The sequence below is a fragment of the Leguminivora glycinivorella genome, chromosome Z, assembly GCF_023078275.1.
Source record: "Leguminivora glycinivorella isolate SPB_JAAS2020 chromosome Z, LegGlyc_1.1, whole genome shotgun sequence".
Classification (NCBI taxonomy): Eukaryota; Metazoa; Arthropoda; class Insecta; order Lepidoptera; family Tortricidae; genus Leguminivora; species Leguminivora glycinivorella.
The window spans coordinates 22,206,193-22,222,903 of record NC_062998.1 but is presented as its reverse complement, the minus strand read 5'-3'; the positions used below and the strand labels follow the sequence as shown (position 1 = coordinate 22,222,903).

General features: G+C 35.8%; 1 protein-coding gene across 3 annotated transcripts in view; it reads left to right on the top strand.

The window, feature by feature from the left end:
* The window catches only part of LOC125241846 (pre-mRNA 3'-end-processing factor FIP1-like), a 60,771-nt gene that overhangs the window by 413 nt on the left and 43,647 nt on the right, over positions 1-16,711 (top strand). For all 3 annotated transcript variants that reach the window (XM_048150515.1, XM_048150517.1, XM_048150514.1), the window contains one exon: positions 14,878-15,111. In XM_048150515.1, the coding sequence (XP_048006472.1) occupies positions 14,878-15,111 (234 nt within the window). The remainder of the gene's footprint in view (positions 1-14,877; positions 15,112-16,711) is intronic.

Genomic DNA, 16,711 nt, shown 5'->3' with positions numbered 1-16,711 from the left:
GTTTGTCTGAAGTCGGGCCTCCTTGTGCATCGGCGCCAGGATATTCTATCCTAGGTTGTCGTTGATGTAAGTTTCTGGGCTTTTAAATCCTTCTCACAGTTGACCACCACGTAGTTGGTCGTCTGCCTCTTCCACTTGACTGTGTACTGATGTTGAGTACAGTTTTCATGGAGTAGGTGTCATCTCTGCGCATTATGTGACCATACCAGCGAAGTCTACTTTCCTGCAGTTTGTCTGCTACTGGCGCTACTTTGAAAGACACTCTGACGTATTGATTACGTATCTTGTACAAGCGCGTTACTACGCCGGCCCACCTCAGCACTGTCATTTCTGCCATATGCAGTTGTTGCTCGTGCTTTTTGAGGGCGGCCCAGCATTCCGCGCCATATAGCATAGCAGGTCTCACAGAAAGCTGAATTAGTTGAGAGTGTTCCGGCTATTTAAATCTCTCCATTTTCTCCAAGCAGTTCAAAATGTGGCTTATTTTTTTCAAAGTGGGCCTACACGTTAAGCTTTCCTGAGACATATTCAAATAATTAATTTAAATACGGTTGTACTCACGTTATTATATCGCTATTGCTGCGACAATATTGCTGCAATAGCGATATAATAACGTGAGTACAACCGTATTTAAATTAATTAAAGTGGGCCTACTTAAAATTTATATCATTTTCATCTTGTGGGAGGCCTTGGAGCCTTTCAAATAGAGCCTGTTGATGGATTATACCCTGACCATTTCAAGATGGGCCCTGTGATATGGTGCCCTCTATTTCGCCTATCATTAATTCACATAACAGATTTAGCATAACATAAGTGTTCATAACATTGAATAAGTATAATATTAAAAATGCGTAATACTTATCTTCAAAGAGCGGAATTCTTCATAGCAAAAATGAAACTGTCAAAGGGATTGACCTAACTGTTTTATCGACTTATCGATAAATATTTGTCACTTAACGAAACAAAGTTACAGTACTTAAATCAGGCTTTTGGATATACATACAAACAAATTAACGATTAAACATTTAGAGCAATATATTGTGGAAGAATCTTCTTTGAAACTAAGAGAAGAATCTTTCTGTATCCATTTTTTTATTGTTTTCTCTTAGGATTATTAACCATTTTAGTAACACGGCACACTGTGGAATGAAATCCGGCTCTCGAAGACATAGGAATCGAAGTAGTTATTTAAATATTTTTTTGATTGAAATGGGTTTAGCTTATCATTTCTATGACAACCTATAAATTTTAGGCAATTTGACTTGAAAATTACGGTTTTATGATTTTTTTTCGATAAAAATGTATGGAGCGGAAACAAAATCTCAAGAAAATCAACTCACTCACACCCTCAACTGTTATAACCTCGCAGATGGGTATACTACGAATTATTTGTGATTTTTTGGCATACTACGTTTTTCCGCCGCGACTGAGGATTTTTTTTAAAAAATCGTTGAAAGTTTCTATGGAAAAATCACAGAAGCCAAAGTTGACATTTTAAGGTTTTTTTTTTTTTAAATGGGTTTGGTTGACCATTTCTATGACAATTTATAAATTTCAGGTGATTTGGCGTGAAAACTATCGTTTTATGATTTTTTTTCGATAAAAATGTATGGAGCCAGAACAAAAACTCGGAAATATTTTAATTATTGTTCAACCAAACCCACTTAAAGAAAAAAAACCTTAAAATGTCAACTTTGGTTTCTGTGATTTTTCCATAGAAACTTTCAACGATTTAAAAAAAAAATCCTCAGTCGCGGCGGAAAAATGTAGTATGCCAAAAAATCACAAATAATTCGTAGTATACCCATCTGCGAGGTTATAACGGTTGAGTGTGTGAGTGAGTTGATTTTCTTGAGATTTTGTTTCCGCTCCATACATTTTTATCGAAAAAAAATCATAAAACTGTAATTTTCAAGTCAAATTGCCTAAAATTTATAGGTTGTCATAGAAATGATAAGCTAAACCCATTTCAATCAAAAAAATATTAAAATAACAACTTCGATTCCTATGTCTTCGAGAGCCGGATTTCGTTCCACAGTGCGGCACGGAAATCACTCACGAAAACTCAAGCACATCTCGGACACTGGCGATCAAATATATGAAAGAGGCGCGTTCCTAGCACACATTCTAAGCTCGTGTAGGTGAACGCGTAACATGCTTGTATGAGTGAGATATGACAGATTGACTGTTCGCGTTTTTGACAGGCGGTAACTGTGAGGTAACCGAGAGGGGGTGGGCTGCGCTTTCAGAGGGGAGCGGAAGTGGCCATACTGTACGATAGTACTCTTTATTATACTGTGACTCAAGTGACATAAATGACATATTGTCACTACTTTGAAAAAATCTCGTATCTCACACTGCTCCTCAAAGTTAAAACGCAGTAAGTCTATATGCATTGCATACATACTTATTACATTTTTCTTTTCATTGACAGAAGAAGATACAAGTTTTTTTCAAAGTAGTGACGATATGTAACGCTGACATGATTTACTTTAAGGGTCGCCACATCTAGCGTCTCGCGAGCGTCGCGTCGGGCCAACTGTATGGGCAAAGCTCGACGTCGCGTCGACGCGACGTCTTTTTCTATACAGTTGGCCCGACGCGACGCTCGCGAGACGCTAGATGTGGGGGGACCCTAATATGGAGATGCAAGTTGCTTATCAAAAAGGTCAAATGTACAAATGTTACAGAATAATCTTTTCAGTTGATTATGGATACCTAATGCGATATTATTCCGTAACATCGATGAGTCGATAAAACAGTTTAGGTCAATCCATTTGACAGTTTGATTTTCGCTATGAAGAATTCCGCTCTTTGCTTATCTTGCATAACAATGATTCTGCATAATTGAAAGTTGCATACTATTATTACCTATAACTTTATTATCATAAAATGATTTACCAATTACCATACCTATTGTATGGAGCAAGCGATTAGATCAATCAGGGGCTGATTTTCCAATTTCAAGCGCTTGATTTTGATGCCAAACGATTCCATTCCTATCGAGGATCAAAAGTTTGTATTTATGTGAAATTGAAAAAAATATTTTCACATACAAATTGGATAAAATATGGAAAACGTTTTCGATTTGTGGATTTTCTAGCCGAATTTTTTTTGGTTGTACGGGACCGGGAGCTTTTCATTCTTGATAGGAATGGGATTGATTGGCGATTGATCTTTTTCTCGCACCCTGTATGTTTTTTCCAAAATCTATAAACGCCAATTTTCATAAATAAAAAATCGAAGGAAGATCCTCTAAGTCCATTTTTCAGACCCGTTATCAAAATACACCCTGTATATATAGATGACATGGAACATCATTTACTTACACTAACTTAAATGTTATTTTTAAGGGTCTCTCACACTAATTGAATAATTTATTATGTATGAAAACAATTTTTTTTTTAATTTAACAAAACGTATAACGTACGGGGTGGTTCCTGATAATGAACCAAACGACGTGTCGAATTTAACAGAAAATAAAAATTAACACGGTAATCGATGGAACCAAGCTTTACTTTGCGGAAATCCATGTTAATCATCATAAACTAGAACATTCCTTTGCTAATCCGCGATTCGCGAATAGACGTGCAAGTCAATCAGTGCCAACCTGTTATACTTACTTGCGTATTTTTTGTGTGCGTGTGGATTGAGTTGTGGATTGACCTTCCGAAAAAAATAGCATATTTTTTAAAAGTTCTAAAACAATTGTAAAACGAATCTCTGAATTTGTAAAAAGATAAATCAAAAGATACAGTCATTAACATGTGCTCACTCAGTTCTCACAAACTACCAACGAAAACAGTGAATGTATTCATTTAACATATATCAGGTGTGACTAGGGTCAATCGCCGACCAGTCCATAATAAAAAAAAAAAAACACCAGAGGTGTTGGATTTATATACTAACATTTAGTAAAAAATATGCCAACTTACCTCTATAAATTTTAGATCACCTAGTGACGTATTTAATTTTTTACAAATAGTTTCTTATGCTCACTCAATCCTCACACTTGAAAAGCCGAATTTTGATGAATAACATAAGATTTAGACCGCTATTATATGTGTATAGTTTAGTAAAAGTGAAATGGGAATTTGTAAAATACAAAACGAACCACTAACGTGTCAGGTTTTTTTATAATAAATTTTTGTAAGTGCTCACTCAGTCCACACGTTTTGAGAAAGTTAAAAATGTAAATATCTTAAGATTTGTAGCACCACAGACACTCGAATGTACTTCAACATTTAGTAAAAATTTTTAAATATCCACCATCTAATATTTTATATTCGTTGTCTGGTTTTAAAGATATTCAGACATAACTTTTCTCATACAAATGTATCATGTAGGGTGGCCACACTATGTCGGCTCCCTGATTTTCCCCGCCTTCCCATTGTCATATTGAGATTGGGGAGTTTCGTTCAATTTTGATAATAGTTTATATTAAACTAATACCATATTAATTCTCCATCTGCAAACTGTTTTTAGGTTATGTTCTTGGCCTAGTGATGATGTGTATTGTGTAATTTTTATCGACGTCAGGATAATAACCATATCGACATTCATGCATTAAAAAGAACATGAATGATAATTGGTAATAAACAAAGAATATAATACTTCACTAGTAAGAAACCAGAAATCAGGAGCCGACATAGTGTGGTCACCCTACATGATACATTTGTATGAGAAAAGTTATGTCTGAATATCTTTAAAACCAGACAACGAATATAAAATATTAGATGGTGGATATTTAGGGGACATGGTTGAATATAGACGCGCGACCGCGCCCTATCCCATAACCGTGCCGTGAGATTACGTGTGCGCTTTAAGTACAGACTTGTACCACTTGACCCACGGATTCGTTTCCGTTTCTGATAACTTAGTGATGTTAAAGCTTTGATTGACTTGGTGTGATTTCTTTGTGATTTGGAACTTAATTAACTGTCGTTGTGATTTAGTAATATTCGTTACCAGTTACATAATTTATTGCATAAACATTTATTGGACTTGTGTGTGTGATATGCCCACCGTTTCCGCCCACCATGGAGCTGGTGCCAGGCCCCTGCTTTCGTAGAGCTACCGGCTCCGACATATACATAATACGTATTAGCAAAATTATTGGCTGTCGTGTATGGTCCAAGGGTGCCTTTCCACCAGATACGTGAAGAGATGAGAGAGTGTGTTCAGGTAATATTCACTAATACAATATTACGATACAAATATTTTTTATTGCTCACCAATATTTCAACAAGATGACATCAAAAAATTACGCACATAAGTTTAACTATGGTAGACAACAGACGGTCTTATGGCAACTTCCAGACAACTTTTGGGTAGTGGAGACCAGACACAGAAAACAACTGATTTGAGTAGGTCATGCAGTAATAACAATCATTAGAATTAGATATTGTATATTAGAGCGTGATAGGGTCAAGGAATAGTGCATTTTCAAAATCTTCCCATTACGGATGGGAAATGTTATAAAATACAGTACGTGTAACTTGGTTGTGTTGGACCTGGATACGTGGGAATCTTCTATAGCTGAAATTATTTGGTCCGCACCAAATAATTTCACACTGACACTACACACTGGATTAGGTACCTCTATTAGTAAAATAAAACGTCCTTCTATAACTGGAATTAGTTTTTTCTTGTTTATTTATACTTAGTATTTTTTTTTTATGAAAGCATATAGTATACCTAATTTTAACTCAAATCAATGACCCTTGTAACTATTGCATTTTTTGGATGCTATTGCATTTCTTTTAACTCGTAGTATTTCCAATTTTCCACTACTTGGTAAGTACATTAAGTTTAGTAGTCAGCACAGTGGTTCTTACCCTGGGTGTAATTATTGAAACGGAAGTCAAATATTTGTAATAAACAAGTAAAACAAGCACGTAGATATTCTTATAAGTGTACCTTTATTCGTGCTCTCGTAAAAATGACATAGAGAATGAATGGAATAGTTTCCTGGGTATGATGACTCTGTTGAGTCTGCCCCTAATCCCCCGCTCTTCCCTTGTATATCAATCAATCATTGGCCTTTAAGTCTATTACAGACTATTAAAACAGTGTCTTGTCAAGTAGTAGAGCGGCAGCGTTGTTCATCATGTCTGTGTAAGCCAATGCGGGAGCTGCAAACACGACCACAAGCCATGCAAGTATAATTTGCCCGAGGCGAAGAAGTATTGGGTTGGTGACGCTTGGCTCGCGTGGCTGCGAGTTTCTTAAACCACGCCTCATCCTGGATTTGACGCCCGTCAAACAAAAGTTTGCGCCATTTTTCTATGTCCTCAGCAAGTTCCTCCCAATTATGCACTGGAATATTGAAGGCGAGCATGTCTCGCGTGACGCAGTCCTTATGCTGTAACATGGGCCGACCAATTTTTCTCCTGGCATCGCCTATAACGCCAAGCAAAACACACAGCGGCAAACGAGATGGTTGCGTTCGATTCACATGCCCCAGCCAGCGTAAGCGTCTCTGCTTTAGCAGCGCAAAGAGGCTGGGCAGCTGAGCAATCTCCAGAACCCCCTCGTTCGTGACCCTATCTTTCCAGCTTATCCCTAAAATGTTCCGGATGCAGTGCATGTGGAAAGCTTTCAGTCGTCGCTCATGCTTGGCGTATGATGTCCAAGTCTCAGCCCTGTACAAGAGTATGCTCAGGATGCAACTTTGATATACTAAGTACCATCTTGATTTTCATTGTTAGGTGTTTATTTTGCCATATCTTGTACTCAACTTCCCAAACATCGTCGCGGCTTTTCCGATTCGATCGTCGATTTCTGCATCCGGAGAAAGGTTACTAGTTACTGTCGACCCGAGGCCGAGGTAACAAGTTTAATATTTTGATTATTAGCTCACCGCTTAAGGCTAAAGATATTTCCTAGCGGAGCGCTCCCAATCCCACAGCAGAAGACAGGAGTTATAAGTACCACTGCAATGACAAATTTATATACCTAAATTTCAATATACCTAAATTAATAGAAATATAAACATACCATCATTTATATATTCTAAGTGCATTCGTAGTGTCTAAGTGTGACCCGCGCGACCCATGCCCTCCAGTGTTACTTGGTGGTGGATATCAATAAACACATTCCCGTAGCACATATCTGCTGGAAAGGCTGCAGACCATACGCGACAGAATATATTATTTAAGGACCTTTTTATGTTTTATTTTGCATAAAAAACAACGAAATAATACAATACTTGCAACAAAATATGTGAGGCTAAGTGCTCCCGGGCACCGCCGCCGCGTACCAACTTTGATTTTTTTTAGATAGATATATAAGTACATGAATAAAAGTATATTTTTAAAAAGCTAGATAAATGTTCTTTAACAATATATTTTTTATTTTGAATATGATTCAGCATTTACGAAGTTAATCAAAGTTGAATTAAAAAAGGAGCGAACCGATTTTGATATTTTCGTCATTATTTTAAAAAAAATCTATGAAAATATATCTAAAATGACTCAAAAATGATTTCCTCATTACCGATTTTTCATAAAAAGTATAAACACCAACGTACAATATTTACTAGAAACAAAATTATGTGAGGCTAAGTAGATGATTGTAGAAGCTCCCAGCCGCTGCCGCGTACCATCTCAGATTTTTTTTCAGATAGATGTATAATAAATATATAATAAAAAGTATATATTTTTTATAAGCTAAATAATTATTCTAAAATATGGTAAATTTTATTTTGAGTATACCTTAGTATTTACGAAGTTAATCAAAGTTGAATGAAAAAAAGGAGCGAACCGATTTTGATATTGTGGTCATTATTTTAATTTTTTTCTATGAAACTATATCTAAAATGACTTAAAAATGATTTCCTCATCATCGATTTATCCGAAAACGATACCACACTCAAGGTATTAGGTAAATAGTAGTAGTTATGATTTTTTATCTGAAGCGCGGCGGAGCGCGACTTCGGCTGCCCCCCACTCCCCCCTAAGGGCTGGTGCATGGCTACCGGGCTTGATTAGCTCAACTTTATGTATATTACTTCCGTGCCAAGTGATTTCTTTCGATACCAAAATTTCCAACTCAATGTTACCTATATAGTTGCCACCATCGTTCTGTAAGATGACACCATACAAAGTTGGAGACCTTATTTTCTTCCAGGTTATAAGTACTATTTAGTTAACCAAAATGAAAAAAAGATTGTATGATAAAGTTAAATAATTTTAGAGAAAAGTCATATTTCATGAATTTGGTTTTTTTTTTCTGCCGGCTGAACCACTGGGAATTTTTCAACAAAACTTTGCACAATTTTACTACTACGAGGGGCGTTCAATAAGTAATGATAATGAGTATTAAAACATAAGAATATGAGTATCCTTATATTTTTATAATTAAAAGTAACTCTTTTGTGATTTATTTACATATTAAATGTTTTCAATTATTATTTGTTTGCCCCCTTTAAAAATTAAAATCTTAACGATAGTCTAAATACCATGTCAGTAAGCACTTCACTTCATTATACTTCAGAGTAGCGTTTATTTTACAATTTTATTTAAAGGTCGGGTATAAAATATTAATGATCCTTATATTACCTTCAATATTAGGTATGTCACTTGTAGCTTTAAATACACTAACTTGAGCAGCACCCTCGGCAATTTGAGGGTTCGGCCCTGTCGACTGTCATTTTGAAGGCCAAAAATATTATTATTTGTTTGTTCAAAATGTTCTTATTGTAACTAATCATTTTTTTAATATTAAAATGATTGTATGTTCTTCTTTAATACTAACGTAATTTTGTTTCCAATTAGGGTTGCCATCTCGAATTTCGCCAAACCAGGACAAAATTTCAAAAAAACCCGGACATTTGGCGTAAATCGCACCGTCCGTCCGTCCGTCCGTCCGTCCGTCCGTCCGTCCGTCCGTCCGTCCGTCCATCCGTCCGTCCGCGGATAATCTCAGTAACCGTTAGCACTAGAAAGCTGAAATTTGGTACCAATATGTATATCAATCACGCCAACAAAGTGCAAAAATAAAAAATGGAAAAAATTGTTTTATTAGGGTACCCCCCTTACATGTAAAGTGGGGGCTGATTTTTTTTTTCATTCTAACCCCAACGTGTGATATATCGTTGGATAGGTATTTAAAAATAAATAAGGGTTTTCTAAGATTGTTTTTTGATATTATTAATATTTTCGGAAATAATCGTTCCTAAAGAAAAAAAAAGTGCGTCCCCCCCTCTAACTTTTGAACCATATGTTTAAAAAATATGAAAAAAATCACAAATGTAGAACTTTATAAAGAATTTCTAGGAAAATTATTTTGAACTTGATAGGTTCAGTAGTTTTTGAGAACAATACGGATAACTACGGAACCCTACACTGAGCGTGGCCCGACACGCTCTTGGCCGGTTTTTTAATAGACAAAAAACTTTTCAATTTCAACTTTAAATTTTACCAGCCTTGCATATATACATATTATACATCCATATCGTATTTCAAAATTGTACGAGATTGTACCTTCTCTTTCAAATAAAGTGAAAACTGTCGGTTAACATTATAAAGAATTATCCCTGAAAAACTATCATGTCATCCTCTATAAAAAATTGGTTAGAGAATTCACCAAGAGATGGCGTATTTTCCTATACACAATAATACATTGGTATCTACCTCACAAGTCATTAGACTTAATTATATGAGAGAGATTTTTTTGACCATTGAAAGTTTGTACGAATACGGAACCCTCGGTGGGCGAATCCGAGTCGCACTTCTCAGTAACCGTAAGCACTAGAAAGCTGAAATTTGGTACCAATATGTATATCAATCACGCCAACAAAGTGCAAATATAATTAACAAAAAATAAAACCGCCTTCAAAAATAAGCGCGTTACAAAACACGGAGAAACTAAAAAGCCAAAAATAATAAACCTTTCAATTCAGATTTCTTATCGTATTGCAATAAGCTAAACATCCAAATTATAAACAAATCAATTATTTTTGTAGTCGGTACCAGACCTGTTCGACGCCTTGTTATTGCCTATTTGCCCCACCCAACCATACACAGGCTCGATCAAAAAAAAAAATTTTGAAAATCGGTCCACGATTCTCGGAGATATCGAGTAACATACATACAAAAAAAATAAAAAAAAAAAATTCAGTCGAATTGAGAACCTCCTCCTTTTTTGAAGTCGGTTAAAAAATGGAAAAAAATGTTTTATTAGGGTACCCCCCCTACATGTAAAGTGGGGGCTGATTTTTTTTTTCATTCTAACTTCAGTAGTTTTTGAGAAAAATAAGAAAAACTACGGAACCCTACACTGAGCGTGGCCCGACACGCTCTTGGCCAGTTTTTTATTATGTAAACAGATATTAGTTAATTAGTCAACTTAAATTCGCTGATAAATACTAATTCAATGGGGTGCTTCCTTACATGAAATGTGTCCCCGGACACTTCTTGAAATCCCGCCCGTCCAAATCCGGGGAAACCCGGACGGATGGCAGCCCTATTTCCAATCTATATTCTCAATTTTCGTGATAATCTGTAAAAATCGTGAACATGACCCAAAACAGCACCTAGAGTTTTTTTGGATACCATACCGTTTGAAAATGTATCTATACGAACTTTTTTTATTGATGTTACTAACAAAGGATAAACCCAGCTTTAATTTAAAGTATGATTATTTTTGATATTCATGTCAGAAATGAACTCACGACATGTCAAATATCCATGAAAACATGCTCTTATTTTACTGAAAATGTTCATCCCCCACCTTGTGTCAATTATTTACATATCAAAGAAAAACAAATGAAAGTAGTAAAAATTTGAATTATGCAATTTCACTTTAACGAGTACTGCTACATGGACAAGTTAAGAAAAATTAAATCAAGATACAGGAACATATCCATTCTCATTACATTTTGGACGTCCCTCGTAAGTGTAAGTAACTATAGAAAAAAAAATCAGCTTCTAATCATCAAAGGGCATTTTTTCTTCCCTTATCCTGCTACGGCCTTTATACATATTGGATTATTTATACAAAATGAGCAAATCTAGTTTTTAACATAAGTGTGCACTGTATATATATGTATAGTTATTATAAGTAGGTAACAAGACCTCCATATCACATTATAAGGTTACACAGGTATCACAGGTTACATTTCAAAAATGGCCAGGGTTTAGTTGTTTTAAGACAACCCCAAAAATCGGTTTTCCTTTTGTATTTCTTACACATTAGTTATACTTCCAAACTAAGTAGAGTCTAAATTTAAAAGTGGAAAATGTCTGCCTTGGGTGAGACTTGAACTCACGGCCTCTGGATCGATACTCCAGCGCTCTGCCAACTGAGCCACCAAGACTTCAACCAAGCCAGCGAAATTTTCCACTACTAAGGTCAATGGGACCCGTAGCGACATCTACCGTAAGAGTGTTAAACTTCTTAAACGGCAACCGGAGTTCCAAGTCATATTGGAAATTCACCAGTTACGATGCGCTAACCATGCTAAATTTTAACTTCTGATTAGCAGAATTAGTAGTGGAACTTAGTAGTGGAAAATTTCGCTGGCTTGGTTGAAGTCTTGGTGGCTCAGTTGGCAGAGCGCTGGAGTATCGATCCAGAGGCCGTGAGTTCAAGTCTCACCCAAGGCAGACATTTTCCACTTTTAAATTTATTCTAAGCCTAACGGCATCGATTGCAGACGTTTCTGCTAATCAGAAGTTAAAATTTAGCATGGTTAGCGCATCGTAACTGGTGAATTTCCAATATGACTTGGAACTCCGGTTGCCGTTTAAGAAGTTTAACACTCTTACGGTAGATGTCGCTACGGGTCCCATTGACCTTAGTAGTGGAAAATTTCGCTGGCTTGGTTGAAGTCTTGGTGGCTCAGTTGGCAGAGCGCTGGAGTATCGATCCAGAGGCCGTGAGTTCAAGTCTCACCCAAGGCAGACATTTTCCACTTTTAAATTTATTCTAAGTCTAACGGCATCGATTGCAGACGTTTCTGCTAATCAGAAGTTAAAATTAAGTAGAGTCTTACAAGATACACCTTCATTCCAAATCTAGTCGAAATATACTTTATTTTATTGTTATTGAGTAAAAGGTCTGTGTCTTGATGTGGGCTACCTTCCCACTTACACCTAAACTTACATTAATAATATATTTACACTTATAATAAAATAAAATCATTAATATATACACATATTTATTTATATACATTTTATACACATATATACATTGACTTACATCACTAAACAAACAAACACAATATTATATTACATTTACATATTTATAATATATACGTTAAGTTTATGTATCGTCCGTCAATAATTTGCCGTACCAACAGGTCGTTGTGTGCTATGCAAACGCGCACCGCGATAGCAGTTCTTTGTTCGCTGCGCCCGGTTTCGAGGCGTCCAGTACCGGCCGGCAAGCGCCGCGCCCCATCTCAGTCGATGCACGATACTGACGCGAAACGCATGTCGCTTATGACCGCTAGACGCATTACGATCGCTATCGCTTTGCCTTTGTTTAAACTGTATTTTCTATTTCTTCCGTACTGTTACCTTCTGTGTTTCTATCTTCTGAACTTTGGACATTCCTTCTGTGTTGTAAACACATTTATAGACATTATAATATTTATTGGAGAAAGTGGATGTTTGCATTTTGTGGCTGACCTACGTCACGCACCCTGCCTGCAACCCCATATTACGGACAGTCGGACAGACAGATAAACCCAGTGTTGCCAGACGGAATCTGAAGTATACAGTAGAAAAATGAATAAAAAAACCAGTAGATCAGGAAAAAAAGCAGTAGACTACAAATATTGATACTAAGTGAAGAAGAATGAAAGAAAAATTATGCTGTGACACGATCGAACACGGTCCTGGAACTCTTTTAGACTTCTCGCGATTTCAAATTCATGCAGATTGGCGTTGATAGGTTTTGGATAAAACATACGAAGGTCATTTTTGATAATTTTTTTTCTTTCTTATCTATGATTAAATGTTTGTATGAAAAAAAAAGAATCAGAATCCGGCCACACATCAAGAAAAAACTTATCCCATACAATTTTTACGAAGATAAACTTATTCCACACTAGCGGCCCGCCCCAGATACGCATGGGGATTAAAAATGGTTATACATAGTAAGTTATCCGTAAAAGATAGACATATGCTTTCGCGTACTTTTATGTAAACCTATGAGAGATACACTATTTCGCCATACAGCTCATGATATAGCTCAAACGGTTTGGGCAGCGTTTACGATTAAGGCTCTCTCTCAGCCAGTGGGATTTTGTCCGACTTGTTTAGCAAATATCGTTATATTTCAAACAAAGTCTCAACAAATTATATGCTTAAATCTTCTCCAAGAATCACTTATTCATAGGTGAAAACCACATGAAAATCCGTTCAGTAGTTTTTGAGTTTATCGCGAACACACATAGACAGACGCGAAGGGGGACTTTGTTTTATAAGGTGTAGGATGCATTAAATTGATTCCATTCCTATTCAGTATCGATGGGGCAGTTGCACAAATAAGAACTTTTTCTCAAACATGCAATGAAATATTGTCTTTACGTTCCTTAAAATGGGCTGGGAAGTATCGCTTTTTGGGCGCAACAACTCGAGAGGACTGTAAAGGGATTTCATATTATTTTTCAGGCCTAGGCCTGCAAAGTAACTTTTTTTATAAAATATTGTCCTTTAGAGCATTTTTATTTTATTTCATTGTATGTTTGAGAAAAGCACTATACATGCCTCGGCGTGAAAACGGATTCCCGGCCTCGTATCCCTATCCGGCCTCGCTCGCACGCTCTCTCGGCCGTATATACCCACTTGGCCGGAAATTCTCATTTTCCCGGCCTCTGATGTAATGTACTATTTCTCAAACTTGCAATGAAATGTTTTCGGGACTACTACGTGTCCGGTGAGCTGAGTGAAGATAATATTTCATAGTACAGTTTACAGCAAAAAAAAAGCCTGCCTGTAAAGCACCCTCCATTTGTTTCTAAACGTCAAATGCTGACACTACACCATGACATTTAGTAATCAGAAAAAAAACATTAATAGTACTAAACTACTAATGTACCTGAATGTCACCATTTAATAAGTTACCTCAGAGTTAAAAAAAACTTTGGCGCGGAATTAGAAGAGTTTTCTTTTTGCCTAGTTTTATCAAAACTATCGCGAGATTTTTTTTTTCATATCATTGCAAGTTTGAGAAAAGTACTATAATTACATGCCTCGCCGTGAAAAGGGCTTACAGGCTTCGTATCACTATCCTACTCAGCTGGATATACCTACACAGCATGTAAGCCCTTCTTTCCCGACATCTGACGTAATGTACTATTATTTGATATGAACACATATTAAACCAGTTAGAATACAAACATCAAACTTCTTGCACCCGCCTAAATCGCTATTGCTAATACCAAGCTACCACTACATTACGAACAATCGCAGATATAAAGTCTGTCAAGCGATTTCTGTCACTAGAAAAAAGCAGCAACTTTAAGAAATGAAGGGATGAAAGTTGGCCCATAGAAAATTGTAATTTCGCGCCTTGACTAAATTGTTGGACTGTCTATAGTAAAAATTTGAAGCCAATCCAATTGTTTATACTGAAAAATATCGATTTGGGAAAAAGCAGGTAGATTTCTTGAAAAATTACAAAAAAAGCAGTAGATCAGTAGATTTTTTCAAAATCAGGTAGATCTACTGCTAAATCAGTAGATCTGGCAACACTGGATAAACCACAAGGAAACTATAAGGGTATGGATAAAAAGGTTAATTTATCAAAGTTCAAATCTACAGGGCTTATTTACTCCTTTATTACTGAAACACAGTGTTTACACGGGAGTTTGTTCATTTATAAATAACAAATTAATTGTTTCTTGTCTTTTGAACTATCTTTTAGGAAGATAAAGAAAAGGATCAAGAGGACAATGAAAATGAAGCAGATGACAATGATGATTCTCATTTCAATGATGAACATTTTGCTGACGTGGGCAGGGAAGAGCAAGACAAGGCTAACGGAGATGCTGCTAGTCCCGGCCACGCAGACTCGGACTCAGACGACAGTGATGATGTTAAAGTCACCATTGGAGACATAAAATCGGGACCACAAGCTTATGCAAGCTTGAACATAAAAGTAAGTCAACTATGTACATATTTTGATTTTCAAGACTCTTGATACGTTGATAACAAGGATATTATTTTTAGGCGTTTTGAGGCTCATAACATAAGTGAAGAAATTATACACACGTGGCTGTTTAGTGTCTCTGACTGTATCCACAAAGCAGAATATCTGGATATAGTCTAGCCAAGGTATTATATTTAAAGAATAAAGTTTAGGATCTGTGTATGGCGGCCATTTAGAGAATGTGGCATGGCTCTTACGCTAACTCCGACTTTGATGGCGAATTTATCTATCATACAGTGTTTATATCGATCTGGTTTAGGGACTGTTCAAACACCATGAATGTCTATTAGACATTGGCCTTTGGCTAATTGTTTTATCTGTTTCTCTCATTTTGCTTGCATCAAAAATTTACGTCAATCCGAAACGTTGCTCATAAATGCATTTTTTTTTATTATATAAATTCACCGCATTTATTCTGCAACTACCCAATTGAACAACCATGAAGAGGACGCTTAAAGAATATGTTTTGGCAGCATATTAACCTTTGTTTGTTGAAATCGTACAAAGAGTCATTGGAATATTCTCAAATTAAGCCAGATAGGGGTTGTCCGCAATTTATTTGCTAGACCTTAATGAAAGTACCATGAACTGCCTAAATTAAAAAAATATATATATCAGACCTTCTTATATCAAATAGTGCTTATCAATACCTTCAGATCATACTCTCGAAACATAATAATACAAAATTATGCACATGTCAACATTTAGACCAGGTTTTTTTTGTCCTTGTACTCAACGATACAGTCCTTACATTAGTAAAGACCAAAAATAAATGCAAGTTGTTCACCTCGAAACTATAAATCCCTTGGAATCATTATTACTTATTAATTTTGTTTACTTAAATATTTTCTTATTTTTTTTGCTACAATTTTCTTAAATACTTTTTTTTTAAGTTACATAAAGCAATACCTTTCAACCGTTGTTTTGGAAAAATCGAACAATGTACAAAAAAAATAGATTTTATTTCGGTTTTCGTAACAAACCTCGCTACGCTCGTCCTTCTAAGGGATGAAATTATGATATCCTCGGAAAAAAAACTTTTATTTTGATGTGTTCTAACTGTTCTGTCACTATGTACTTTTATGTGTAAGAAAAATATATCATTTTCGAATTCTGGCTAAGTAATTTCAAAGTTGCCATATAAACCAAACTTTTCCAACTTTGGCAACTTGTATTTTAAAAATAGTCCGTTCGATACGGTCTTTACTTTTGAACTATGAATTTATCTGTCTTTGATTAAACCGGGATTAAACTCATATATCGACATTGTACATTTTGCCTGTCAATCTTTGAAGTTATTCAGTGCGACACGTAAATTTACTTTTCACCACACCAACTGGTAAAGGCTTACTTTGCTATTCGAAAACAGATAGCAAAATTGCATTTTATTCACAAGAGTGCAAAGTAATAGGCTACTTGACCCTTTTTTAAAGTTTGTCTTATATTATTACTTACTGTCCAATTAAACGAAAAAAAATATCACTATATTTTATTATGACTTATAAACCGCAAAAAATATTTTTAAAGAATACTTTTACGTAATCAGGCA